The sequence below is a fragment of the Ovis canadensis genome, chromosome 8, assembly GCF_042477335.2.
Source record: "Ovis canadensis isolate MfBH-ARS-UI-01 breed Bighorn chromosome 8, ARS-UI_OviCan_v2, whole genome shotgun sequence".
NCBI lineage: Eukaryota > Metazoa > Chordata > Mammalia > Artiodactyla > Bovidae > Ovis > Ovis canadensis.
Genome location: NC_091252.1, coordinates 21,416,735 through 21,443,967, shown reverse-complemented (window position 1 = coordinate 21,443,967; position 27,233 = coordinate 21,416,735). Strand labels below are relative to the sequence as shown.

General features: G+C 40.3%; 1 protein-coding gene across 2 annotated transcripts; it reads right to left on the bottom strand.

Moving 5' to 3' along the window:
- Nucleotides 1-9,207: 9,207 nt before the first annotated feature.
- Nucleotides 9,208-26,980, bottom strand: PRSS35 (serine protease 35). 2 transcript variants are annotated; one of them, XM_069599006.1, is made up of 3 exons: nt 26,814-26,978; nt 18,837-18,870; nt 9,208-12,183 (listed from the first exon to the last, which is right to left on the bottom strand). In XM_069599006.1, exon 3 carries the CDS (start codon nt 12,162-12,164, stop codon nt 10,926-10,928), a length of 1,239 nt encoding a protein of 412 aa, XP_069455107.1. In that variant the 5' UTR covers nt 12,165-12,183; nt 18,837-18,870; nt 26,814-26,978; the 3' UTR covers nt 9,208-10,925. The 2 variants fall into 2 exon arrangements, with proteins under 2 accessions (XP_069455107.1, XP_069455108.1); XM_069599007.1 differs by lacking the exon at nt 18,837-18,870 and having other exon boundaries at nt 26,814-26,980.
- Between the last annotated feature and the right edge of the window lie 253 nt (nt 26,981-27,233).

The window sequence follows — 27,233 nt, the reverse complement described above, 5'->3', positions numbered from 1 at the left end:
GCAAAAAAGCGTGGTCTTGGAGCAGTAATGACAGTGTTTTCATGTGTGGAAGTGGTTGATTAAATGTGTGTTGTCTTAGTTAAAAAGTCATGTTGGTCTAGACTTCTCAGGCAGCAGGCTTTGTGATGGTTTGTTACTCATCCTCTTGGACTGTAAGAAAACTTCTGTTTCTCATAGCCTTGCTGACAGCACCTTTCACTGCTGTATACACTATTCAGGTCTCCTGTATGAGTGAAATGTGTAATGGAGCAAGATTTTGTGATTTAGTGATAATGGTCACTAAACTCTCAGAGCTACAACACTAAATCATCCAAGTTCATTTCCATTTACAACATGGCTCTTCAAGTGATTCTGAAATAGGAAGCCATGCTATCATTGATTCTATAATAAAGTAGTCTACATCTGATCACAGAATAGACGTGTTCAAACTCTGTATTTTCAGAACTAAAATTTGAAAAAAAAAAAAAAATTTTTTTTTTTGGCCACACCGCCTTGTAGGATTTTAGTTCCCTGACCAGGAATCAAACCCAGGCCCCTTGCCATGGACACATGGAGTCTAACCACCAAACCGCCAGGGAATTCCCTGAAATGTATTTGTTTGTATGGCTTATGTCTGTCAATACTTACTATGTTATAAATTAAAACTGAGAATATTTCTAAAATTTTAGTTCATTTTTTAAAATATTAAAACTATTCTATAGTAACATCAGTGAGATATTTTTATGAAAAATCCCAATTTAAAAAATTAGAGTGACATTGTTTTGCTGTCTTTAACCTCTTTATGGTAGACCTAACAGAAGACAGCTACCTTTTTATATGTGCTTTTACATTCGATCTGTTGCAGTATGTCATGTAGTCATGGAATATTTTACTGTGAGCACACTTGTGGAAAAAATGAGCATCTTAGTATTATTATGAAAACAGTTTTTACCATACAATATGGCTATAAAAATTATTTTGACCTCACAGACCCTCTAAAAGCATCTGTGGGATCCTCAGGAGTCCCCAGACCATGCTTGGAAAACCACTTCTTCAGATCTCAAAGAACTGTTTCTGGGACTTCCCTGGTGGTTGGTCCAGTGATTAAGACTCCGTGCTTCCACTGTAGAGGGCGTGGGTTCCATCCCTGGTAGGGGAACTAAGATTCCACATGATGCATAGCATAGCCACACACACAAAAGTATTGTCCTCCTGTTCTTTGAAGGAGAAAAAATTTACTAGTTGACAAATTGTATCATTTTCTACCTGTGTGAACAGAATAACCCCACTACCACCACTGTCTTCTGTTCAATGTCTTTCCAAATGCCCTCCTCCACTGGCCCTACTTTACTCCTTAAGGGATGCTGAGGCATGTACAGGAATGAGAATTCTGCATCAAACTCCGCGGAATCCCTGCTCAGGCACCCGCTTTCACCTTAGCCAAGTTACATAAGTTCTCCAGGTTTTGTTTTCTTGTCTGTGGAAGGGAGAAAATTTAATCTATGTACTTACTCTTCCATGAAATAATACCTGGAAAATGCTTGACACAAAGGCAGTGCTCTATAAATATGACTGTTGTTATTTTTAAGCATATTATTGTTATTTTCGCTATAGATTTTGTCATTTGTCTACAACTTTTAAGAACACAAAAGGATGGCCATGATAGTATAAAAAATAGTCCTAGGAATATTCTTTAATAAAGTGCAATCACCAGAAGTTCTAAATGTGTTTTAAAATTTGGTCAACATTAAGTGCCTGTTACACATATAAATACAACTCAAAATTCAACTCAGAGCTGGAGGATGAGGTACCTGAACATGGTACAACCCAGCATCCACCACAGAATTACTCTTGATTCCCTAGAGCTGCCTCCCGAGCACACTTCCCAGTATCTACACTGTTTAAGGGCATCCATGAAGATGCTGATATGATAGATGCTTTGGGCCAATAATAGAATTGTTTCCATTGGCCAAAGTGTTTCTACTTGGAGATCAGATATATTCAACAAGTATACTTGGTTTGATGGTGATTTTTTAAAAAACTAGAAAAATGTTTAGTGATTATTTGACTGAGATGGAAGTTAAAAATATCCAGAATGGACGTAGTATGTGCAGGTTGTGATGCTGAGGACTGGAGTAGGGAGATAATTTTGAACAGAAGCCAATAGCAGCAAAAGACTATAGCCTGGGATAAAACCCACGTCTGTAGACAACAGCCCACAGGTGGGTAGGACCTCGAAGGGTCCTCTTCCAACAAGGAGCTGGGGGAGAAACAGTCCTCTCTGAGTAATCATGTTCTCTGCTGTTAAGCCACTCTTCAATGCTACATTCATCTCCAGATAACCAAACAGCCCATGGATCATCTCTCTCCTTCAGGGTAGGGAACATCTTTGGGGTAAGTCAACTAATTTTGTAATTAGTAATTGTCTTTGTAAAATCTAAATGGGAAGTTAAGAACATATAACCTGATGTGACTTACAAATCTTTGTCAAGGAAATTCGGAGTTATTTTTAAAATCTGCTGTTTTGGATCACATGGCTTTGGGTACTCTATTGAAAACAGGGCATGGAGTTGTGACCATGTGTGTAATATTTTGAATGTAAATTTGGGGCCAGATTATTTTAAAAACCTAACTCTTCTCATAGGGAAACATATATGACTTCAAGCTACATTAAAAGGAACATTTCGTTTAGAACAGGAACAAAGGTGTGATTCCTATTTGATTGGGTTCAGAACCATATATAGTTACATAAGTGACAGGTTGGTGATGTGTTAACTGATCAGTTAGTTTGCTATAAACCACATCATATTTATAATTCAACTTTTTGGTTACTTTATATCTGGGTGTTACCAAACTTACAAATATTCTAAAAACTATTTAATATGTCTAAGTGAAGTGAAGTCACTCAGTCGTGTCCAACTCTTCGCGACCCCATGGACACCAGGCTCCTCCGTCCATGGGATTCTCCAGGCAAGACTACTGGAGTGGATTGTCTAAGAGTGAATTCTATTTCTCTCAGGTCTGATTTTCCCGTCTAGGTTGGTGGTCTCTGTCTCCCTAGACTCCCAAGCCAGAAACCTGGGCTGAAATGACACCCTCAGTTCTTCTCTCCCACATTCAGTGAGCCACTAGGTACACTGAACATTCTGCTCTTAGAATGTCCTGACAGTTGCCCCCTCCTGCCATTCCTGCTTCCTTGGAACAGCAGCCTTCTACTGGTCTCTTTGTCTCTAGTCTAATCCCCACCCAAACCCAACCCAGTCCAGCCGACACGGTCGGCCAGGTTTTCCCTCTCAGAATTCCCATGTGATCACATGACTTTTCCTTGACTTCAAAACCTTCATCTAAAGTTGAAGTCCAAGCTTTCTTAAAGTCTACTCAAGGCTAGAAACTAGTTTGAAGCCTCAGTCCTTGCCACTAGGAGGCGCTAACCTCCCATAGCAGCAATCCCCAGACACTGCGCCCTAAACACAGGGGAAACTGTAACACGTTCATACGTTTCCACAGGCTGTTTCATCTCCCTTAGATGCGCTCCACTCCCTCAAGCCTCTCACTGATAGGCTGGCAAACTTCAACGCGTCCCCAGTCGGCGTATCACCTCCTCTAGGTGATGATAAACCTTTCCTTTCATTACAGCTGTCCACCCTGATAAGAGTTGATCTCTCAGATGCGTTCCTTCAACAACTTGTACTTGCTTCACCTTTTCCACACTATTTTTAAAATGTCTCTCTTACTCTATCGTGAATTCTTTGAAGAACGGTAGATTCTAAGACTTAATTCTGTATCCCATGTGCCTAAGATTAGACTCAATAAAAGTTTGTTGCGCTGTATTGATTTGATCTAATCCATAGTGTAAAATGGATTGTGAACTAAAAGAACATAGTATCTAATTTCCAGGAAATAAGTAAAAATTGGATTTTGTCACTGACTGTAAAATGGTTGCCTATGTTCAGGAGTTTTATAACTTTGATTCTTTTCTTACCATCGTAAGGGCTTCCCTGGGGGCTCAGACGTTAAAGAATCTGCCTGCAAACTAGGAGACCTGGGTTTGATCCCTGGGTCAGGAAGATCCCCAGGAAAACAGAATGGCAACCCTCTCCAGTATTGTTGCCTGGAGAATTCCATGGACAGAGGAACCTGGTGGACTGTAAGTCCATGGGGTTCCAAAGAGCTGAACATGACTATGTGACTAACACTTTACTATCATGAAACGGAACTTGATGGAACTTGACAATGTTATTGCTAAAATGTGTTTCCACTTAACAGAAATACCAAAAAGAATACCATCTATGTATTTTGATAGTTTTATCATCACTTATCTTACCAAAGTACTTAAGGCAGTTTACAGGAAAAAAGTACAAAGGTAGATAAATCTGAGAAAACACTTAATTGGGGAGAAAAAGACAAACGTTGTGCACAGAGGGAAAACTGGAAGGACAATTAATTTAGAAAAGGGTTGTGAAGGTGGTTCCCAAATCAAACTGAATTATGTTCATCATAAGTACTTGGAGAGCCCTATCAAATAAAGATTTCTGGAGATAGATCTCAGTGGGACCCCGAGAACAAGGTTTCTAAAATAATTCTCTGGGTCCTTCCAGTGAGCAACCAAATTTGTCATTGTTGTTGTTCAGTTGCTCAGTTGTGTCTGACTCTGCGACCCCATGGACTGCAACCAAATTTGGAAACCACTAAAATACCACAAATCTGGTAGACTCACAGGGTGTAGCTCTATTTGAAAGTTACAGGTGATTCCAACAAAAGAGGAAATTTCTAGGTATTTCAAAATAGGAAATCCACAGAAAGGTTTTGTTGTTGTTGTTTTTTGCCTTTAACCTTAAAATTGAGACATGTAGCTCCTGGTCATAAAAAGATGGTCTCTAAGACATTATGATACATTAGCTTGCACCAAAACCCAAGCTTTCATTTGGTGGCTCTGTGCAGGAAAGATGCTTGACCGATGAGTGCCCAGATCTTCCATGAGCCACATCAGCCACGTACCATCTACATGAAGTGGGGCAGCTGCCCATTGGGTGGGTACAATGGTGTCGCTTATTTTCCCAGGCCACAAAGAGAGCCTTTTAAAGTACATGTTCCAAGTACAGTGGCAGAATACTAAACTTGGTTCTGTCTCAAAAATAATACGCTTTTATTTTTAGGCAGTTGCTTGATAAAGTGGTACTTTTGTTTGGCAGTAGAATTTTGGCCCCAAGCCTGTTCTGATTTTTTAAAAGAAAAAAAAAAAAAAACTAAATGGCACTTTGTAGATATTGTAAAGAAGAACCACTGAAAAGTTTAAAAGGTACATCTTCTAAGATTGTTCACTGCAAAGTTTTCTAACAACTAATCATTTAAAGGCATTTTGAGGGGAAAAGATGAACGTGTTCTCTTAGATCTCTCTACTGTTTACTAGTATGTTTTTTTCTCCTATACCCTGAGGTTTATGTTGTTTTGTGATCTGGTGTCAGGGTCCGTAGCTGTAGTTTCAATCCTAAGTAAAGGAAAAGTTGCAGTTTTTACTCCTGTTGGTTAAAAGGAGAAGAACAGAGCATGCTTGGAACAGAAATGGACTTCTTATCTTCCAGAAACCTCTGTAGTCTAAGGATTACCCTTGGGAAGCCCCTTAAGGGCTTTATCTAGCTGAGATGAGAGTAGTTCCTTAATAGGCAGTTCTTAGCAAAACATTGTGTTGTTGGCGAATCCCCAGGAAGCTGGAAGCTTAGGAGTGCCTTGATGGGGAGGGGAAGTTGACTAGTTTCAGAAGCCAGAGTTTCTGGTTGCATTACCCCAATGCTCCCAAGACATGCCAGCATACACACTCATTTACACTCATACCAGTTCTTTAAAGGTTGACTGGTGGATGATCTCTGCCCTTAGGAAATTCCAGCCTTTCCTCCTTTCCATCATAGTGGATTATTTCTATAATTAGTATTATAATTGTGATTAATTAGTAATTATATAATTCTAATTATGTATTGTAGTTAGTATTACAGTTATCAGCATATTATATCTGGTGGCCATTTATACAGGCCAGTCTACTAGGGTTAGACAATTAAAAGTACTGTATTTCACATCCTAAATTTTTTCCCGTACACAAGAGTGACTGTTTGTATGCCATAGTGCTGTGTATGTGTAAGTTGAATTCAGCTGTATGGCTACTTCTAAACTTTCAGTGCCACTTTAACAGTCAAAATTCACAAGTATTTAAATGGTTAAGGATTTGGAGGGTATAATAAAATATTTAGGAAAGATTTTTTTTTTTCTTTCTAGAAGGACCTTTGTTGGCAAAGTAAGGTCTCTGCTTTTTAATACGCTGTCTAGGTTGGTCATAGCTTTTCCTCCAAGGAGCAAGTGTCTTTTAATTTCATAGCTGCAGTCACCACCTGCAGTGACTTTGGAGCCCCCAAAAATAGTCTCTCACTATTTCCATTGTTTCCCCATCTATGAAGTGATAGGATCGGATGCCATAATCTTAGTTTTTTGAGTGTTGAGTTTTAAGCCAGCTTTTTCACTCTCCTCTTTCACTTTCATCAAGAGGCTCTTTAGTTCTTCTTTGCTTTCTGCCATAAGGGTGGTGTCATCTGCATATCTGAGGTTATTGATATTTCTCCCGGCAATCTTGATTCCAGCTTGTGCTTCATCCAGCCCAGCATTTCCTAAGATGTACTCTGCATCTATGTTAAATAAGAAGGGTGACAACAGCCTTAACACACTCCTTTCCCAATTTGGAAGGAGTCTGTTGTTCCACGTCCAGTTCTAACTGTTGCTTCTTGATCTGCATGTAGATTTCTCAGGAGGCAGATCAGTTGGTCTGGTATTCCCATCTTTTGAAGAATTTTCCACAGTTTGTTGTGATCCACACAGTCAAAGGCTTTGGCATAGTCAGTAAAGCAGAAGTAGATGTTTTTCTGGAACTCTCTTGATTTTTCTGTGATCCAGTGGATATTGGCAATTTGATCTCTGGTTCCTCTGCCTTTTCTAAATCCAACTTGAACATCTGGAAGTACATGGTTCACATACTGTTGAAGCCTGGCTTGGAGAATTTTGAGAATTGCTTTGCTAGCCTGTGAGATGAGTACATTTGTGTGGTAGTTTGAACATTCTTTAGCATTGCCTTTCTTTGGGATTGGAATGAAAACTGACCTTTTCCAGTCCTGTGGCCACTGCTGAGTTTTCCAAATTTGCTGGCATACTGAGTGCAGCACTTTCACAGCATCATCTTTAGGATTTGAAACAGCTCAACTGCAATTCCAACACCTCCATTAGCTTTGTTCATATCAATGCCTCCTAAGGCCCACTTGACCACATTTCCAGGATGTCTGACTCTAGATAAGTGATCACACTATTGTGGTTATCTGGGTCATGAAGATCTTTTTTGTACAGTTCTTTTGTGCATTCTTGCCACCTCTTAGTATCTTCTGCTTCTGTTAGGTCCATACCATTTCTGTCCTTTATTGTGCCCATCTTTGCATGAAATGTTCCCTTGGTATCTCTAACTTTCTTGAAGAGATCTCTAGTCTTTCCCATTCTATTATTTTCCTTTATTTCTTTGCATTGATCACTGAAGAAGGCCTTCTTATCTCTCCTTGCTATTCTTTGGAACTCTGCATTCAAATGGGTGTATCTTTTCTTTTCTCCTTTGCCTTTAGCTTCTCTTGTTTTCTCTGCTATTTGTGAGGCCCCCTCAGACAGCTGTTTTGCCTTTTTGTATTTCTTTTTCTTGGGGATGGTCTTGATCACCACCTCCTGTACAATGTCATGAACCTCTGTCCATAGTTCTTCAGGCACTCTGTCTATCAGATCTAATCCCTTGAATCTATTTGTTACTTCCAGTGTATAATCATAAGGGATGAGTTAGGTCATACCTGAATGGTCTAATAGTTTTCCCTACTTTCTTCATTTTAAGTGAATTTTCCGTTGGTGGTACAGTGGTTCAATTGCCTTAATCCAATATTCTTAGTTAATGATCACAGTTCATTTTTGGTGAGAGTAAATATTTGATTTACTAGTATAAGGCCAAAGAATTATGAGTAATTAAAATTGTCAAGATTGGATTAAAATGCAAGATAAGCACTGTACAATTTTTGCAATACATAGCAAAATGAACTCATGATTTAAAGCAATAAATTATATTCTTGAATTAGTTTTAATAACTAATAATCTTTACGTGGTGAAAGATTTTTCTTATTACTAGACAAACCCTTCAGTGGAATTCTGTGGAGGGACATTAAAATCTAAAATGTGGATTAAAATAGATGATCTTTATGTTCTCTTCTAATCCTGGGGTTCTAAGAAATAATTTCAAAGAATTCTTTGACCTACAAATAAAAAGGATAATGATTTGTCCAGAACTCTGATCTTGATTATACATATATTTAAATCTTATTCAAAATGAACATTTGGGATTTAACTAAGAAGCATATCAAAAAAGGAAAAACTGTTAAGTCTCTTCTGCCCATACACTTATGAGCAAGAAAAAAACATAATATTTTATTTGGGTAAAGAAAAAACTCAGAATTCTAAGTTTCAGTTGTTTTATAAATACTTCTTTGAACTCATCCCTTGATAAGTCTCTCTAAGCAGTAAGTCAGTATCCTCCTTGGCACACAGTAGACAGTGCATGTGTGTGTGGGTATATGTGTTTGGCTAAGAGAATTCAAATTAGTTTTCTATTTTAAATCTGATAAATGTAACAGAAAAAGTATGTGAAGTTAAATTGAGGAATGTAAATAGTACATTTATCGGTCCCAGATGAGTCATATAAGATTCACGATTCTCTTGGGAAAGAGAAGAAAATGAGAGAATCAAATCTGTGCAAATAAACTGAGCTAAACTTTTATATTTTTGGAAAGTATATTGTACACTGATTTTAAGGAAATCATATACATTCAGAACTTAACCTTAAGAACCAAACTACTGATGCTGAGCATTCTAAATTCCTCCAAACTGACTCAAACCTAGGACTTATTTTCTAACAGTCTAAGATGAGGAATGTGTGTGTGTGTGTGTGTTTGCAAGTGTGCAAATGTTTGAGTCACAGTGATCATATAGATGTTTCCCCCAAAAGGATCTGATCAACATTTTTGAGACAACAACCATATTCCACTACTACTGGTAGTTAAATACTTCCCAGCAAAAAGTGCTTAGAATTAAATAGAATTTTTTTTAATAAGCAGTTTAATTGAATACTTGCTAAAACCCTGTATATAAAACATATATACAAACATAGAGTTACAGTTGATTTATTTTTTATTGAATGATTTCTAACAGATTCATGTTATAAAAGAATATAACTTGTATGAAATTTCAGCTATTTTCAACACCATTTACAAAATCACTTTTTATAATTATCTAGTCATGTATTCCCTTTGCATACTAGACAAGGGTATAACTTCTTACTATGGAAAATAATAACAAGTAAAATAACTTTGAGCTCAGGCAGAATCAATGACTTGGGTTTATTCCAAAAGAAGAGTATGTATCCTTGAAACTGCCAGGAAGAACAGCCCAGAAATCAGGGCTAGCTACAGCTCCTAAGTTTTATAGTGCACTCAGTTACAGATCACTAAAACCCTTTAAACACAATGGCCTAAACTAACGCACTTATTTGTCAGGAAGATCCCCTGGAGGAGGAAATGGCAACCCACTGCAGTATTCATGCTGGGAAAATTCCATGGATAGAGGGGCCTGGTGGGCTACAATCCATGGGGTTGCAAAGAGTCGGACATGACTAAGCAACAGCACAGCACAACCTTCGTACAAGTCATTCAGCAAATATCTGTTCATTGAAGAAATAGTATTCAATGCCTACTCTGAGTTTTGCCCCAGGGCGGTCACTGGACTCTTGTCTTTTGAGACTGCCCAAGTGAGGATATAGCTTTGGTCCCTAGTAAAAACAATCATTTTTTAAAAAAATTATATTCATAAATTATACTCATCTTCTTAAAAGGACATGTATAAAAACCCCCTAATCAGAGAAATCACCAATAATATATCTACGGCCCTGTTAAGAAAATAACTTTGTCAAGGGGATGAAAGGGCTCTTCCTTGAAAAAGACTTAGATGTCCTTGTCTAAAACTGTAACACCTCGTTCACAGGAGATTGTGTGGTGTAAAATGATGCAGGCTTTCAATACCTGATGGTTTATAACTTTTAAAACCCTATGTCTTCCCTATGCATACCTGAAAAGTCCATATTTTGAATGAGTTAAAAACTTGAAATCTTAAAATGTTTCAACTTCCCTATTTTTAAACTAAATTTATTTCATAGAACAAAGTATTTCTCCCATAAATAAGAACACTTCAGTTGGTATTTTTCAGGCAGTAAAATAGTTAATAGTTCTATTTCTAAAGTTTTCTGTTCCTTATAATTCTTAAAACAAACCTAAAAGTTTCTTAGACTCAATGGAAAACACAATATAAACAAAGAGGGATAGCATAGGCTGAATGGGTCTATCTCAGAGTAGTACAGAGTGTGTTGTAAATTACTGCCTCAAATTTGATTGTAGCCATGGGACTGTCCACTTCTGTATATGCAGTTCCACATTTAATATGCAACCAGCACCCTATAAGCCTCTTTTTAGAGTAGGACCCTGAGAGTTAGTCCATTGAGAAATCACATAATATTTATGCTTAAAATTTTAAAGTGTCCAATCTTTAAAAAGGCAGAAAGAAACAAAACCTTTCCCACAAATGAAACTTATCACCCTGTAAAGAAGAATATACACTTGGCATTAAAGTACCCATCTAGTTTCAAGATGTATACCTACATATTTTTTTAAATGTATGAATAGCTCCTAATTTGAAAAAAGGAAACATTAAAAATGTTGAAATGCTACTGACAGGATTCAAGTCCGGGCAAAACCTATGAAGTGATCTTCGCTACAATAAATCAAAACTGCTTTTCGCTGCCATGTCCGGATGATCGACGACCTCATTTCAGGTATCTGTTAGCCGTGGGTACAACTGGCATCATCCCCATGCATCCAGAGGCAGATCTGGGCATACTTGAGGGGCGTGATGCGCACGGCCACGTTGTAGTCCTTCTGAACACCATGCACGTCCACCCACTGGTGGCCAGAATAGATCGCGATGATTTTGCGTTTCCACCTCTTTTTGTCTGGCTCTTTCAAACGCAGATAGACCCCGGAGCCAGTGGAGCCTGATTCGGCATCGCAGTATTGATAGAGGAGGTCATTGGACTCATCAGACACGCTGCAAAACCGGTAGACTAACTGATCTGCCCTGTCCTGATCGAAGCCTGAGAAGTGGATCATCCCACCGGGCAGCTTCCTGATGGTGGGGCTGACTCCCAGGTCCATGTATTTCTTCTTGTGAGGGCGCTTCAGCTCCAGAAGGGCGTAGTCATAGTCCAGGGCCGGGTCTCCACTCTCTCCTCTAGCCCAGCCCTTGGGGATGTGGGTGTTCTTGACCCGGGTCCACTGGAAGGAGGGCCTCCCGTCTGCAGCTCTCTGACCCCGAGCAGACCCCTTTCTCCTCCTTCCGGCCTTGGCTGTCTCCTTCAGACTGTCTTGGCTCCCCTCTCTTCCAGCACCACTCACTTCCCTCCTGTTCCTCCTAGACCCCCGACGTCTCTTGCCACCCCCTTTATTTCTCATCTTCAGCAAGCCTACTCGTAGCTTTTTGCTGCCTTTGATGTAGTCGCTTCCATCGTGGACACAGTGGGCAGCGGTTAGGACGTGGTTGGGAGAGATGAGAATGCCGCTGCAGCCTGTGGAGAGCTTCACCGCCGTATTGAAAGGGAAATTGGTCAAGAATTTCTTGTCCAAGATGCTGAACCTGCTGTCGGTACCGTACACCTGTCTCTTTCTCCTCACGGGTGCTCCTTGTGAGGTGAGGTTTTGAGTTGGCTCAGGGACCCAACCTTGAACTTTCACTCGGGTCAAGGTTCGGCTCCCATTCTCGAAGACAGTCTCATAGGAGAGAGAGTCTTCCAGGTCAGAAAGGCTGGGGGCCGGGAGAGCTTTCTGGCATTCGATGCCACACACTCGATTTAACACCATCTTAGCATCTGCCTCAAAAGCCGGGCTGGTGAGATGGAAGGTCCTTTCGCTGACAAGTCGGGGTATTTTTCTCACGTGCCACATAAGATCCTGTTCCATTTCAGATCCATCGATGAGGGTCCACCCAAGGGTGAAAAGCATCAACCTGAAGAGCATAGCTCCCATTTTATTCTTCTATCTTGTCCTTTAAAACAAGAAGAAAAAAAAAAAAAAAAAAGAAGCTTTATGCTTTTCGTCTTATTGGGGTACAACATTGTGTTAGTTTCTGCTGCACAACAAAGTGAATCAGCTACAGGTATGCAAACATCACCTCCCTCTTAGACCCTCACCCCCAACCCCAGCCACCTAGGTCGCCACAGAGCACCGAGCTGAGCTCGCTGCGCCATACATTAGGTTCCCACTAGCTATCTGTTTTACACATCGCAGTGCACAGACATGAGTCAGAAGGAAAAATAATACCATATATTAATGCATATACGTGGAATCTAGAAATGTGGTACAGACAAACCTACACTGCTTTCTGTTTAAATGTTAATTACCATTCATTTAGATCTTGAGTCCTAAATGCAGCTTCACCACTAAGAGGAGCCCTTATTTTCACTGTACTTAGATTTTACTGAGATTAGATAAACACCATACTAAGCAGGCTCTTACAGACATCCGAAATCAGTGAATTTGATTTCACTCAAACTTCCCTCTACCAGCACTAATCCCCATGCATCCCACCCCGGCCTACCATCTTCCCCTCTTCCTCTCCAGACAGCCCAACACATGGGAGAATAAGAAGGGCGAGTGGGGTCCTCTGTTGCCTAAGCCACACCCTCTTCCTTCCAAGGTCTCCTGCAACCTTATCTCCAGACGATTTAGAAATAAAGATAACGACAGATGTCTGACACTATCCCTGAACTTAGCATCTTAATAAAGGCATGGACCATAAATTCCTCATCTCTAGAATGTAAATGACTAGCACAGAGCTCAAAAAAGCATTCACTGGAAAAAACTTATTTTTAAAAAGGCCTTTACTAGAATACACTATTTCCCTGAATCACGGCTTGCAGACCAAGCTGATTGATGGTGCAATTAAAATCATTAAATAATAGAGCCTTCCCTGCCGGTCCACTGGCTAAGACTTCACCACCACCCTGCTCCCCGCCCCGTCCCCAACCCTGGATGCAGGAGATTGGTCAGAGAGCTAAGATCCCACGTGCCTCACAGACAAAAAAAAATGTAAAACAAATGAGCCTGTTATGCAGAGTGAGGTAAGTCAGAGATAAATTATCGAATATTAATGCATCTACATGGAATGTAGAAAAAGGGTACTGATGAACCTATTTGCAGGACAGAAATAAAGATGCAGACATAGAGAACAGACTTTGGACACAGCAAGGGAACGAGAGGGTGGGACGAGTTATGAGCAACATTGAAACATACATTATCATATATAGCTCAGTTGGTATAGAATCTGCCTGCAATGCAGGAGACCCCGGTTCACTTCCTGGGTCTGGAAGGGCCACTGGAGAAGGGAAAGGCTACCCACTCCAGTGTTCTTGGGCTTACCTTGTGCCTCAGCTAGTAAAGAATCCAGCTGCGATGCAGGAGACCTGGGTTCGATCCCTGCATCGGGAAGGTCCCCTGGAGAAGGGAAAGGCTACCCACTCCAGTGTTCTGGCCTGGAGAATTCCACGGACTGTATAGTCCGTGAGGTGGCAAAGAGTCGGACACGACTGAGTGGAAAAAAAGAAAAAATGGGAAGTTGCTGTATAACACAAGGAGCTCAACACAGTACTCTGCTCCTGCTGCTGCTGCTAAGTCGCTTCAGTCGTGTCCGACTCTGTGCAACCCCATAGACGGCAGCCCACCAGGCTCCCCCGTCCCTGGGATTCTCCAGGCAAGAACACTGGAGTGGGTTGCCATTGCCTTCTCCAATGCATGAAAGTGAAAAGTGAAAGCGAAGTCGCTCAGTCATGTCAGACTCTTCGCGACCCCATGGACCACAGCCTACCAGGCTCCTCCAACCATGGGATTTTCCAGGCAAGAGCACTGGAGTGGGCTGCCACTGCCTTCTCCAACACAGTACTCTAACAGCCTGGAAAAGTGGGATGGGGTTGGGAGGATGTTCAAGAAGGAGGGGACATATTATGGCTGATTCACGTATGGAAGAAGCCAACACAATATTGCAAAACAAGGATCCTCCAATTAAAAATAAATTTTAAAAAAGTTTAATAAGTAAAAAAACTTCAAAAATGGTCTACATTAAAAATTTTTTTAAATCATCAGATAATAGTCTAAAATATTCACTAGAAGTTTTAGAAATAAAGGAGCTCCTCTACTATTGACCTGCTTTGATTTTTTTTTACAAGCAGAACCCCTTATCATAAAAGAGTATACAGCACAGGCTGTTTTATTCAAAAATAAGAAAAATATACCCTGTTCTTTTTAAAAACAAAGTTGTGTTTGGAAATACCACCCAAGCAAAGCAATGTACAAAAATGCATTATAGTGACATTTTACTGGATATTAAAATTGCAAGAATTTATGGAGCACAGGCAATTGTCCTGGATTTACCACTTGGGGGAGCACGATCGTGATTAGATCATAGGTTTAATGGGACCCTTTCATCATGAGTCTCATCACCTGAGAGCCATTGAAAGTTGCCAGTACTTGGTGAATTGTATAATATCTTATCTATTATTTACATCTTCTTGTCTTCTTTTCCTGCTTCCCTAGGTTTGCTGGCATGTAAATCTCTTCCTAGAACTGCTGTTTGTCAGTTATTGCTTTGTGAGAGTAAGGGGGAGTGTAACATTCTTTGGAGCAGCAATTTGGAAATTTGTGAGCTATGTTCCAAGTTGTTTTAAACTAATAGTTAACATATCCAGGCTTAGCAAATGCTTTGCACTTTGTATAAACCAAAGGCAGTTCAACGTTAGTTTATGCCTATAATACCTTCACTCTCACGGCTTTCTGATAAGCCTTTGCATGGAAAAGAAAGTTAATACAGAATGTCAGGAATGGCCCACAAACCAGGGTACACCCCTAAGATCCTGAGCACTGGCAGGAAAAGCAAAAGTTGCCTCTGATGCAGAGCCAAATATGGGCATCTCGTGACACAACAGAGTTCATCTTGCCATAACCAAGTATGGAATTTTATTAACAAACTAATAACATTCTTCTGATAAAACAAAAACATATACTACATTAATCTCTTTGTTGTTTAAACATGATCTTTTCATTAAAATATAATTATTTTGAATCATTGTATATTAAAACATGTTGAGCAAGTTTAGAATAATCTTTACTTCTACTTTAGAAAAATCTTTACCATTTTTTTCTATTTGCTCACACTTGAATGCTAAGTAATGGTGATTTTGGTGAATATTAAACTGCATTGTTTGCCTAATAGCTTGTAGTTTTATTTTGGAGACAGGCCATTCTTCTGTAGACTGATGGATATTGTCCCCCAAATCAGTAAATACATTTCAGGAAAAATCTACACTCATGTACAATATTTTCTAATCACTACCATGGCAAATTTGATTTTACACAAAACAGTAATGATATTGGTAATGATTTTGTTGAACCACTTAATATTTTGTACCTTCTATGCAGGTTTCATAATGAGTATTTCATCCATTTTATTTAATTGGATTGGAATGAATAAGGCTAACAGCTCAGTAACTACTGAGATCTTGAAATTATGTTTTTTTATTGGGTAGTTCCCAAGATGAAAAGTTGTCTTTCCCTTAAAATGCTAAAATCAGTTATTTGCTGCCTCTTAGTTTATCAACAGACCAAAGTAGATGATTTTTTAAAAGATACATAAATATATATCTATCTGATCCTTAGCAAAATGTCAATCAAACAAAATTTTTGGTATAAGAAATATTTTAAAAAATTATTTTAAGCCCTACATGCATGATAATAGCCATTCATTGTATGCTTAATATATGATTACAGTAAAGACTGAGTCAGCCAATTGTCTTCATTAAAAACTACAGAGAATCACGTTGTACGTTTTAACGTTTGACAATAGTGATCTGCGGAGTAATAAATGTGTCAAAGGCATTCCCAAGCAAAAGAAAGAGCATCTAAGTCTAGGTGCTGTGGTATGGCACACATGTTTCTGGTTTTGTTTTCAGTGCTGTTTAATTTAGCCTTGCAAGTTTTCAGCTACTTAGGGCTTGGATAGGCATAATGCAAATACTGAATTATAATTGACAAGGTGGTTTTTTACTATGCAAATCACTGAACTGGAATATGAATCAAGTTTCCCTGTTCTTTACCAAATAAAACATGCACCCTGTGCATTAATTCTGTAGGCAGACTTTTAAGAGCCACAGGTAATGGTTAATTTTATGTGCCAGCTTGACTGCCCAGATATTTTGTCTAATATTATCCTGGGTATGTTTGAGAGGGTGTCTCTGGATGAAATTAACATTTGAATTAGTAGACTAAGGTGAGCAGATTGCCCTCCCTAATGTGGGTGGGCCTCATCCAATCAGTTGAAGGCCTAAATAGAACAAAAAGGTAGACCCTCCTGTGAATAATGGGGAACGCCTCCTTCCTGACTGCTCTGAGCAGGGACATTGTTTTTTGTTTTCCCCCCCCCCCCCGCCTTTGGCTTCAAACTGAAACACAAACCACTCAAAAGAATATTTTCACTTTGTTAGTAGGATTCTATACTTGCATGTTGCAGAATAAACTCTGTCACATTGAGGAATTCCCAGGTTGCAGGCCTCAAACAAGCAGTGTCAGCATCCCCTAGGAACCTGTTAATAATGCTCATTCTCAGGACCCAACCCAGACCTACTGTTCAAAACTCTCCAGGAGGGATGTGGGTTCCCAGCTGTGTACGTTTTAACCAGCCCTCCAGGCAACTCTGATACTCAGTACAGTTTCAGAACCACAGCAGCCAAAGCCCTGGGGCAGCAGCTTGAGACCCTTCTCAGAAGGTTTTTCCAGGGATGACTGCTTAACCAGGTTTCACATGTCCCCTGCTTCCTTTTTGTGTACAAAGTAAATTTATTCTGAACTTCACGCTTTTCCTGCATTAGCAACAGCTATTACAGAAAGATCCCCTGGAGTAGGAAATGGCATCCCAGTCCAGTATTCTTGTCTGGGAAATTCCATGGTCAGAGGAGCCTGGAAGGCTACAGTCCATGGGGTCTCAAAGAGTTGGACATGACTTAGCAACTAAACAACAACAACAATAATATTGGAAGATTCAGCCTTTGGTAGAAAAAAAAAATACGTTCATATAAGTGATTTAATAATACATCTGAAAAGATTCAAATTCAGTAGGTTTGTCTGTAATGCCTCCAACATCCAATGCTACAGATGATGCAAGAGCGTCAGCTGGCCAGCACCTTTTGAGGGACTCAGCTGCAGTGTAGCACAGGAATAAAAGCCATGCCCATGTCTATCCTTGGGCACGGGAAGGGCAGAGCCTTGTCATATGACCTCAGAATCACAGTAATAAAGGACATGGGTTTAGTCTAATTTGGCCTGTAATTTCAAATTGGACAAATGTCTCGGGACACTTTCTTTTGGAAAATCTAAGTTTGTCTCATGGTAAAATGTCAGTGTAGTGTAAATGATAGCTCTTGCTGATAGAGCAAGCCACGGTTCAATGGATATATGTACAGACGCCTGTCATCCCAAGAGCACTAACTAAAGAGACACGGCCCCGGCTGTGGAGCAGCTATAGTATTTTGAAAGCTTTAATGTCTCTTGTTTCCCCTCAACCTCCTCCTTTTTCCTGTCTTCCATTATAATTGTGACCTTCCCTGTCACTTTCCAGATGGCTTGGATTTGGGGCTTCAAATTTCAGTTTTGGTTAATGAAAGTGAGGTTGCAGTTATGGTCCTCACCATGAGTCAGTGTACACATAGTTGATTATGGGTTGGACCATGGAGATGGATGGAGCAAAAGGGAGTTAGAGAGGAAACAAGGAATAGCAGCATTTGTAGACAGACGCTTACTGATAGAGCAGATAGTAGTCCACATTTGTACCTGCTCTATACTGTCAACAGAAATAACCACCTGTAACTACAAGGCATTTCTTGCTCGCTGTTTTGTTTGTTTGCTTGCTTATGCTTTCTTAGAAATGTGAATGCTGACAAGTATTTAGAATAGTTGGATTTTTCTACCAGCATGGTAGTTATCAGGGCAGACCAAGGAGTAAGAAGACCTGGGCTAAGTCTCATCTTCACCACTTATTAGGCATCTGAATTTGGGCAGTTCATTAACATCAATGAAGTTTCTGTTTCCTCATCTGCAAAGTGGAGATAATAGTAATTTCAACTTCATGATTGTGAGAATTAAATACATTGATATATGCAAAGAATTACCATTGAGCCCAGAGCATGGACACATTCAATGATAAATTCTTTTATCTTGGGTTGGCCTAAAAGTTCTTTCAGGTATTTCCATACACGGTTATGGAGAAATCAAACAAACTTTTTGGCCAACCCAATAGTTACTATTCTACCTTAGTACATAATTAATATCACTTTAAAACAGTTAATTATATAAGGCAAAGTTATAGCACTTGTAGTTTTCTAAAAAGTCAATTTTACACTCAAATATTTTTATTTCAGGATAGTTTCTGACACACTCTGAAAACTCCCTTTTTCTTTGTTTTGGTTTTTGTTCAAGGACAGCTTCATTTTAGAGACATCCCAAATGAATGCTTTCCTAACTACTCATTTCTATGAATATCTGTGGGTTTGTAATATATTTTTCTCATTGCTGTTAAACTTAAGTGTAATTAAACATTACCCAGCCACAGAACATTTGAATTGCATTTCCTATGTATTATTTTAAGCCTGGACCTACCCTAAGAAGTCTGGAACTGCAACAGGCCTTCAACCTAAAAAGAAACAGTCAATGTCAAAATAATTACTCTGAGGGAGCAATTTACAATGAAAAAAAAAACAAAACTTTTTAAGTAAATCTATTCTAAAGTATGGAGAAGGCAATATAGCATAGCATGACATAATAATATTCTCAGGCTCAGTTTCTCTTATTTTTTGGTTTGTTACCCTTTAAAGTTTACATTTTAACTTAAGTAGGGCAGGCAGATGAAGGAAAGATTAGATGCTTGCTCACCATATTAAATATTTTGAATTAGGGTTTTTTTTTATTTTCCTGTATATGAATAAGAGCTGATTTACCATCAAAGATCTGTATCAGGTCAGAGAGTCACTAACTTGGTCCTTTCTTTTCACCTGGTCCCTTGTAACAGATGGGGAGGTAGTTGTCCAAGTTCAAGTGTATAGTTTGCTGCCATGGGACATAGTTTTGCATTAATGTGTCAAACACTTTGTGGGGGCTCAGTCAGATCAATGGCCTTATAGGACCAACATCAGCTTCTACCTTCATGCATATTTGGACATAGCAATCACTGCATAACCACTTTTGACAACTTCCCTGTCTTTTATCTAGCCGTTCATGATCCAAGCCATCCGCCCCTCCCAGCATCACTGCCTACACTCACACACATGCATAAATGTGAAAGCACACTCCAGCCATCTCTCCTCCTCCACTTTTATTCTCCCCCTGCTCAGTCAACACTGACACACAAGGGGTAGACATCATGGTCTGGATCTGCAGACAGAACTGCTGGCTTAGGCAAAAGGCCGGGGCAGGAGAGGAGGGGCTTTACTAGTGATAGCAGACAGCTGGAGAGTGAGCATTAACTGTGTTAGGTTTGGAGAATACTTGTAAAACTTTCATAAGTCACTTTTGCATATGCACAGGAGACTAGGTATTTTATAAAGTTCAATTCCCGGTGCAGTGAAGCCCCCAGAGAAGGTGGGCTTCTAACTAGACACTAACTAAGCACTGAAATGGACGCAACATTTAAGCTAAAAAGTGTGGATCAGGATGACGGGAAAAGGAATAGTGCTTGATGTGTGACCAAGAGGGACAGTCGGGTGCTTCCAGGATGGTGGAGGCAGTGGGTTTTGAAGTCAAACCAATTTAAGTCCACTTGTGACTTCTTAGCACTATGATTTGTGAAGATCACTTAATTTCCCCAAACCTTATTTTCTACATTTGTTCAACAGGGAATAATACCTTGGAGTATTTTCGTGAGACACAGATATCATTAAGTTGGTGCAAAAGTAATTGCGTTTTTGCATCATTGAACTTGGCTGTTTGATATTGGAATGCGTTCTTAAATAAATGTGGTTATGTTATGTATCATATTACTGTGCATTTCTTGCTTTGTTGTTTTGCTAGAGACATTACTTGCTGTTTATATTTATTTTAGACTATAGAAATGATGTCTAAAACATCGTATCTGCCATATTCACTTGACCTCTCACCAACCAACTACCACTTTTTCAAGCATCTCAACAACTTTTTGCAGGGAAAACACTTCCACAACCAGCAGAAGGCAGAAAATACTTTCCAGGAGTTTATCAAACCCCGAAGCACAGATTTTTATGCGATAGGAATTAGCAGACACTTCTTGTTGGCAAAAATGTGTCGATTGTAATGGTTCCTACTGTGATTAATAAAGATGCGTTTGAGCCTAGCTATAATGATTTAAAATTCATGGTCTGAAACTGCAATTACTTTTGTACCAACCTATACATAAACACCAGAGAAGGCAATGGCACCCCACTCCAGTACTCTTGCCTGGAAAATCCCATGGACAGAGGAGCCTGGTGGGCTGCCGTCTATGGGGTCTCACAGAGTTGGACACGACTGAAGTGACTTAGCAGCAGCAGCGGGTCAGACACAACTGAGCGACTTCACTTTCACTTTTCACTTTCATGCATTGGAGAAGGAAATGGCAACCCACTCCAGTGTTCTTGCCTGGAGAATCCCAGGGACAGTGGAGCCTGGTGGGCTGCCGTCTATGGGGTTGCACAGAGTCGGACACGACTGAAGTGACTTAGCAGCAGCAGCATACATAAACACAATGCCCAGAGAACAGTAAGCCCTCAGCAAATGACAGCAATTGTTATTATTAGGATCAAACACTGGTACATATTTATAAAGGACTTGATGCATATCGGACTGCTGTGGACCTCACCGCCGTGCGCCAAGTACAAGGCGACCTCGTTTCATTGCGCTTCACTACAATTCACAGATTCTATCATTTTTTACAAATTGCCACATGGCAGTGTGCTGCGATTCATGGGGTCGCAAGGAGTCGTACACGATTGAGCGACTGAACTGAACTGAACCCCGCATTGACCAACTCTCTAGGTGCCATTTTTCCAACAGCATTTGCTCACTCTGTGTCTCTGCGTCACGTTTTGGTAATCCTGTGTCTTTATTATTTGTTATGGTGATCTGTGATTGGTGATCTTTTGAGGTTATTATCGTCATTGTGTTGAGGGCACCACAGACCACAACCACATAAGACGGTGAACTTAGTGAGTCCTGCGTGTGTTCCGACTGCTCCATTGACTGCCCTCTCCCCCAGCTCTCTCCCTCTCCTCAGGCCTCCCTGAGGAGACACAATTTTAAATCAGGCCAATTCATAACCCTGCCATGGCCTGGAAGCGTTCGAGTGAAGAAAGGAGAGTTGCATGTTGCACTTCAAATCAAAAGCTAGAAATAATGAAGCTTCATGAGGAAGGCATGTGGAGAGATGATACTGGCTAAAATCTAGGTTTCTGGGCCAGTTAGCCAAGCTGGGAATGCAAGGGAAAAGTTCCTGAAGGAAATTAAAAGAACTACTCCAGTGCACATGCGAATGATAAGAAAGCAAACAGCCTTGTTACTGATAGGGAGAAAGTTTCAATGATCTGGCCAGAAGAGCGGGCCAGCCACCACATTCTTGTAGGCCAAAACCTAAGTCAGGAGCAGCGTACTCTCTTCAATTCTGTGAAGGCTGGGAAAAGTGAGGAGGGTGGAGGAAAACCTCTGAAGCTAGCACAGGCTGTTTCACGAGGTTTAAAGAAAGAAGCCATCTCCACAACCTAAAAGCGCAAAGTGACACAGCAAATACCGATGCAGGAGCTGCAGCAAGTTACACAGAAGATCTGGTTGAGATAATTCACGAAGGCTGCTACCCTGAGTGACAGATTTTCGATGCAGATGAAGCAGCCTCCTCTTGGAAGAAGATGCCATTGGACTTTCATATCTAGAGAGCGATCAATGCTTGGCTCCAAAACTTCGAAGGACAGGCTGACCCTCTTGTTAGGTGCTGATGCAGCTGGTGACTTTCAGCTGAAGCCAACGTTCATTTACCATCCTGAAAATGCTATAGCCCTTAAAAATTAGGCTAAATTTACTCTGCCTGGGCTCTATCAGTGGAACAGCAAAACCTGGATGACGGTACATTTCTCTATGCACAGTTTGCTGAATATTTTAAGCCCACTGTTGAGACCTACTCTCAGAAAAAAAGATTCCTTTCAAAATATTACTGCTCATTGATTTTGAATTTTGAGAACCATAAGCTATGTTTTCCTTGATAACACACAAATGTTTATAAGAGATGAAATGATTCTAAGTAACTGAATCTAATTAAAATGGAATCTTAACCCAGAAAAAAAAATATATTACTGCTCATTGATGTACCTGATCACCCAAGAGTTCTGAGAGAGATGAACATAAAATGCATGTTGTTTTCATGCCTGCTAACACAACATCCATTTTGCAGCCCACAGATCAAGGAGTCATTGTGATTTTCAAGTCCTATTATTTAAGAAATATGTTCCATAAAGCTACAGCTGCCACAGATAGTAATTCCTCCGATGAATATAGGCAAAGTCAGTTGAACACTTCTGGAAAGGAGACACTATTGTGGGTACCATTAAGAACATTCATGATTCATGGAAAGAAATCAACGTGGTAACAACACAGTTTGAAAGAGACTGACTCTCATGGCCAACTTTGAGGGGTTCAGGTCTTCAGTAGAGGAAGTGATAGAAAGTGTGGAAATAGCACAGGAGAGGCGGCGCCTGAAGATGTGACTGAATTACTGCAATCTCGTGAACAACTTTAACAGATGGAAGAGTTGCTTCTTACGGATGAGCAAAGAACGTAGTTTCTAGAGATGGTGAAGATGCTCTGAAGACTGTTGAAATTATAATAATGGATTTAGAATATTACAGGAACTTAGTTGATAAAGCAGCCGCAGCCTTTGAGAGGACTGACTCCAGTTTTGAAAGTTCTCTAGGTGGGTAAAATGCTATCAAACAGCATTGATAGCAGAGAAATCGTTCCCAAGGAGTCAATCAATGCAGCAGACTTCATTGTTATCTTATTTTAAGAAACTGCCACAGCTGCCCCAGCCTTCAGCAACCACCACCTCAGTCAGCAGCCATCAGCATTAAGGCAGGGGCCTCCACCAGCAAAAAGATGGACTTGCTCAAGCTCAGATGATGGTTAGCATTTTTAGCAATAAAGTATTGTTCAACTGTTATATGCATTGTTTTTTAGACATAATGCTACCACACAGTAGACTACAGTAACTTTTACATGCTCTGGGACACCTTGCTTTATTGCAAAATCTGCTTCTTTGCAGTGATCTAGAACTAAAGCCGCAATATCTCCAAGTTATGCCTGTGACAGCTCCCAAGGAGAGCCACATCTTAACCCCCAGAACCCTACTTGGTAAAGAGGACTTTGCAGATGTGATTCAGTTAAGGATTGTGTGATGAGATTAGCTTGGGTTACCCAGGTGAGCACGATGTAATCACAGGGCTCCTTTTATAAGAAGCGGGCAGGAGGGTCAAGAACATGAAGGAGCTGTGAAGTTGGAGGCAGAGGTCAGGGTGAGGCCGAATCATAAGCTACAAAATGCGGGTGACGGCTAGATCTTGCAAACGGTAAGGAGACATTCTCTCCTGGAACTTCCAGGAAAAAACTGCAACCGCGCTGACCCTCTTTGGACTTCTGGCCTCCAGAACTATAAGGTGAGGTGTTGTTTTATGTCACTGAGTTTGTAGTAGTTTGTTACTACAGTAGGAAATGAATACACTCAGGTAAAAAAAATTTTGGATTGTCTGTCTCAGATGTTTAGAAAGGAAGACGTAGTAGGAGAAAACACTGTCTGGAGACCTAAACATAAATGAAAATTTTCATTTTTAGATAAATTATATAACACGCAATTTTAGAACTAAATCTTGAAGATTATGATAAAACACTACAGTGACATGGAGTAGTATTTCTAGGCTGACTGGAGAGCTGGAACCGGGTAGATAAATTTGTATATTCAACAAAAGCATACAGTGTTTACAATCCTATGAATTGTTTCAAAGCCTCTTTCCTTGTTTAAAAATCTCTGCGATAAATCCTCTTTAGTCTTTAAGTTGAACTAAAAGCCTTCTAAGATATCTTTCAACATTAAAGTTCTAGCTTAAATCACAAAGGAAAAAAACACAAGTCACTCATCAGTGAGCCTCAAGCAGTTTAAATTCCTAAACTCCTAGGGTAGGAACTTTCCTGCTATCCCTATTGCTACCACTAGGAGGCGAAGCTAGCCTGCTGCCTAATCTAAGATCTCACATTTAAATGGTTTACACTCATTAAACTACAAAAATCAGATTTAGTTTAAAATAACATGTAGGATTCATGGGATGGGGGGAAGTCTAAACTGGTTAATAATATACTAGATTGTTGTCACATGTGGAATTGATCACATTTAGAAAACCCACCTCCAGGCCACAAAGCCCATCCTGACGAGCTTTGGGCTGATGATGATGTCTACAGCCAGACAACCTTCTGGCAGGTGATTTCCCAAAACCTCTGTGGGGCCAGCACACTTCCAGTATGATCTCCAGGGCTGCTAAACAATCCCCCAAAGGTGCGGCAGTTCGCTGCGGCATGAAAAATCTTCAGCCTGCCAAATATTTCACATGTCTACCAAAGACTTCATAATCCATTTCTAAAGGGCAAGCTTGCCACTGATTCTATGCTAAAAATAAATGGCAAGGAAGTTCATTGACAATGTGCCAGTTTCTATTCAAAATACGATAGCACTATCGTCAAGTTTAGTTTCAGCAATGAGAGAATAATTAATGTCTGCTTAAAATTTTTGGCAGTAGTGGAGGGAAAGGAAGATGGTAAAGTTACACAGTTGATTATTTTACAGTAACCCACAACTTCTGTTTCTCATCACAATAAAAAAGAAAAAACTCCTCTTTGTTTTTTAAGTTATTTTTCCAGGACCTGTACACTTCAATTTGTGCAAATGATATATGCTGTGTGTAAATCGAATTTGGGGTGAAAGGCACTAAGGAAGCCCCAAAGGGAACCCTCTGCTGACTCTCACCCACTGACATAGGAAATGCACAGCATGCGGCTCCTGACTTGTCTTCTGTCTTACAAGTTGGCCTTTGAAAGCAAAGCCTATCTGTGACTGCATTAGGTTTGCTACTCTTCAGGCTTTAAAGCATCTTATGATCGCTGTATTTTTAGCTAAGCAAACATCTGTTAAAGTTTCTAAAGCTTTTGAAAATATTCTAGTTAAGCAAAGTCATAAAATAATAACTTTCATACTTAACTTTGCTATTTCCAACCTCTCATCTCAGATTTCTCATGTGCAAAGTTAACCCAGTGAGGTAGCTTCAGTCTCTGAAATTCTGAATCTCATCCCACTGTTAAAATGCAATATGCTTGCTGTGGATAGTTGAGCATTGGGCAAAGGTAAATAATTAACTCACATTAGCAACTGATTATTTTAACACAATGAGCACATTCTATGTGCCAAGCACTAGATTAAACAATCTCACATTTGAAAATACAGAGAAGGTTCTTAAAAGCACAACAGTTTCCGAGCTGTCTGGAGGGAAAATAAGAAAGAGTATCCATGACCAACTTCTTCTCACATTAAACGAGCTCTTCTAGTATTTCCTAATAAAAATAAAATTCCATATGATGCTCGGGCACTACTTTCAGGCTGAGATGTCTTATTTGGCTGGAATTTTAACCTTCTCTCTTCTAAATTATAAACCAGATTCTAAGCATAGTTCTCCAGACAACAGCACATGACTTTTATAATTCTCTGTGGAGACAGATGCACTTGGGATAGAATGAGAATTTCAGAAGTGAGAAAGGTTAATAGGGGAGAAAAACCACCTAGACAGTATATGCAGCTTCTTTCAAATCAATAATAGTGTGAAAAGGTCAGAGGAATTAGGCAGAGTTTCTACAACTTTTCAAAAAAAAAAAAAACTTATGATAGAAAATAGCAAAAGTAGAGGGAAAACTATGAAATAGAATGAAACAGAAAATTATAACCCCTACATGCCCATCACCCTGTGGCAACAACTAGCAATATTTTCCCAGTCTTGTTCCAGTGGTCTCCCCCGCCCCCAACTTTATTTTTGCTAGAGGTTTTTAGAGTAAATCCAGGACTTCTCAATTTCATTTCATCTCCTCACTTTAAAATGTTTTTCACTGCTCCTTTCACTGACCTGTGCAGCCAGCTTGATGAGAGAGCAAGAGATTCCTAGCTTTCATAGCAATCCTGCCAAAGAGGCTTTCAACCAGAGTAGACCTTCCAGGAATGCATTTTACACCTTTCTCAATGGCATCTGTTAATAATCATAAAAATAAAGAGGGTCCCCTCTGGTAGTGCTTAAGTAAAAAGAATTCCATTTATATTCCAATGCAAACACTTTCACTGTTAAATATTAACGGTGCAGAGGCCAGCACAAAGAATTGCTTACTTGCAAGAGCCGTTTCTTTGACGGCTTAAAAGTGCTAAGTTTGATCTCTAACTTTAGCGCCCGTCAAAGGAGCTCTCCCTGGGGTGGGTCCTGCGTTTCTCAGGAACACTTCTATGTTCTGGTGTCTCGCCATTTCTTGGGGGGAAAAGGGAAAGGGAGGTGTCTCCATCCTTACCTGCGAAGCTTCCTCAGTCTTCAGGGTCGCTGCCCAGCTCGAATCAAAGTGTCCCTAAGGCGGTCCCCAATGCTGGCAAGGCAGGAGAGCCGGGTGGGGCTCCGGGACAGCGCGAGTCGGAGCCGGGCGCCCAGCCACCGTCCTCCAGCACCGCCTGGAGACTGTGGGGAGGTGGGCGGCGAGCTGAATGCCACGGCCACGAGATGGGAGGGGAAAGGGGGCGTGGATGTGGGCGGACGCTGGGAGAGGTGAGGGGAGAGGAGGCGGCGGGAGGGGAAGGGGAAGCAGGAGAGATGCAGGCCTGGGGAGGGTTTACTAAGAGTTGCGCCTCTCACTTCAGAATCTCTGCTTCCCGACATTAGGAAAAGTTCAAGAGTGAGTTCACAAGGGCTCTGTCGCTCTGATCGTCTGCATCCCTTA

What these genes read in the sequence shown, in the direction of transcription:
- PRSS35 (XM_069599007.1), bottom strand. Translation starts at nt 12,164, where the DNA reads ATGGGAGCTATGCTCTTCAGGTTGATGCTTTTCACCCTTGGGTGGACC.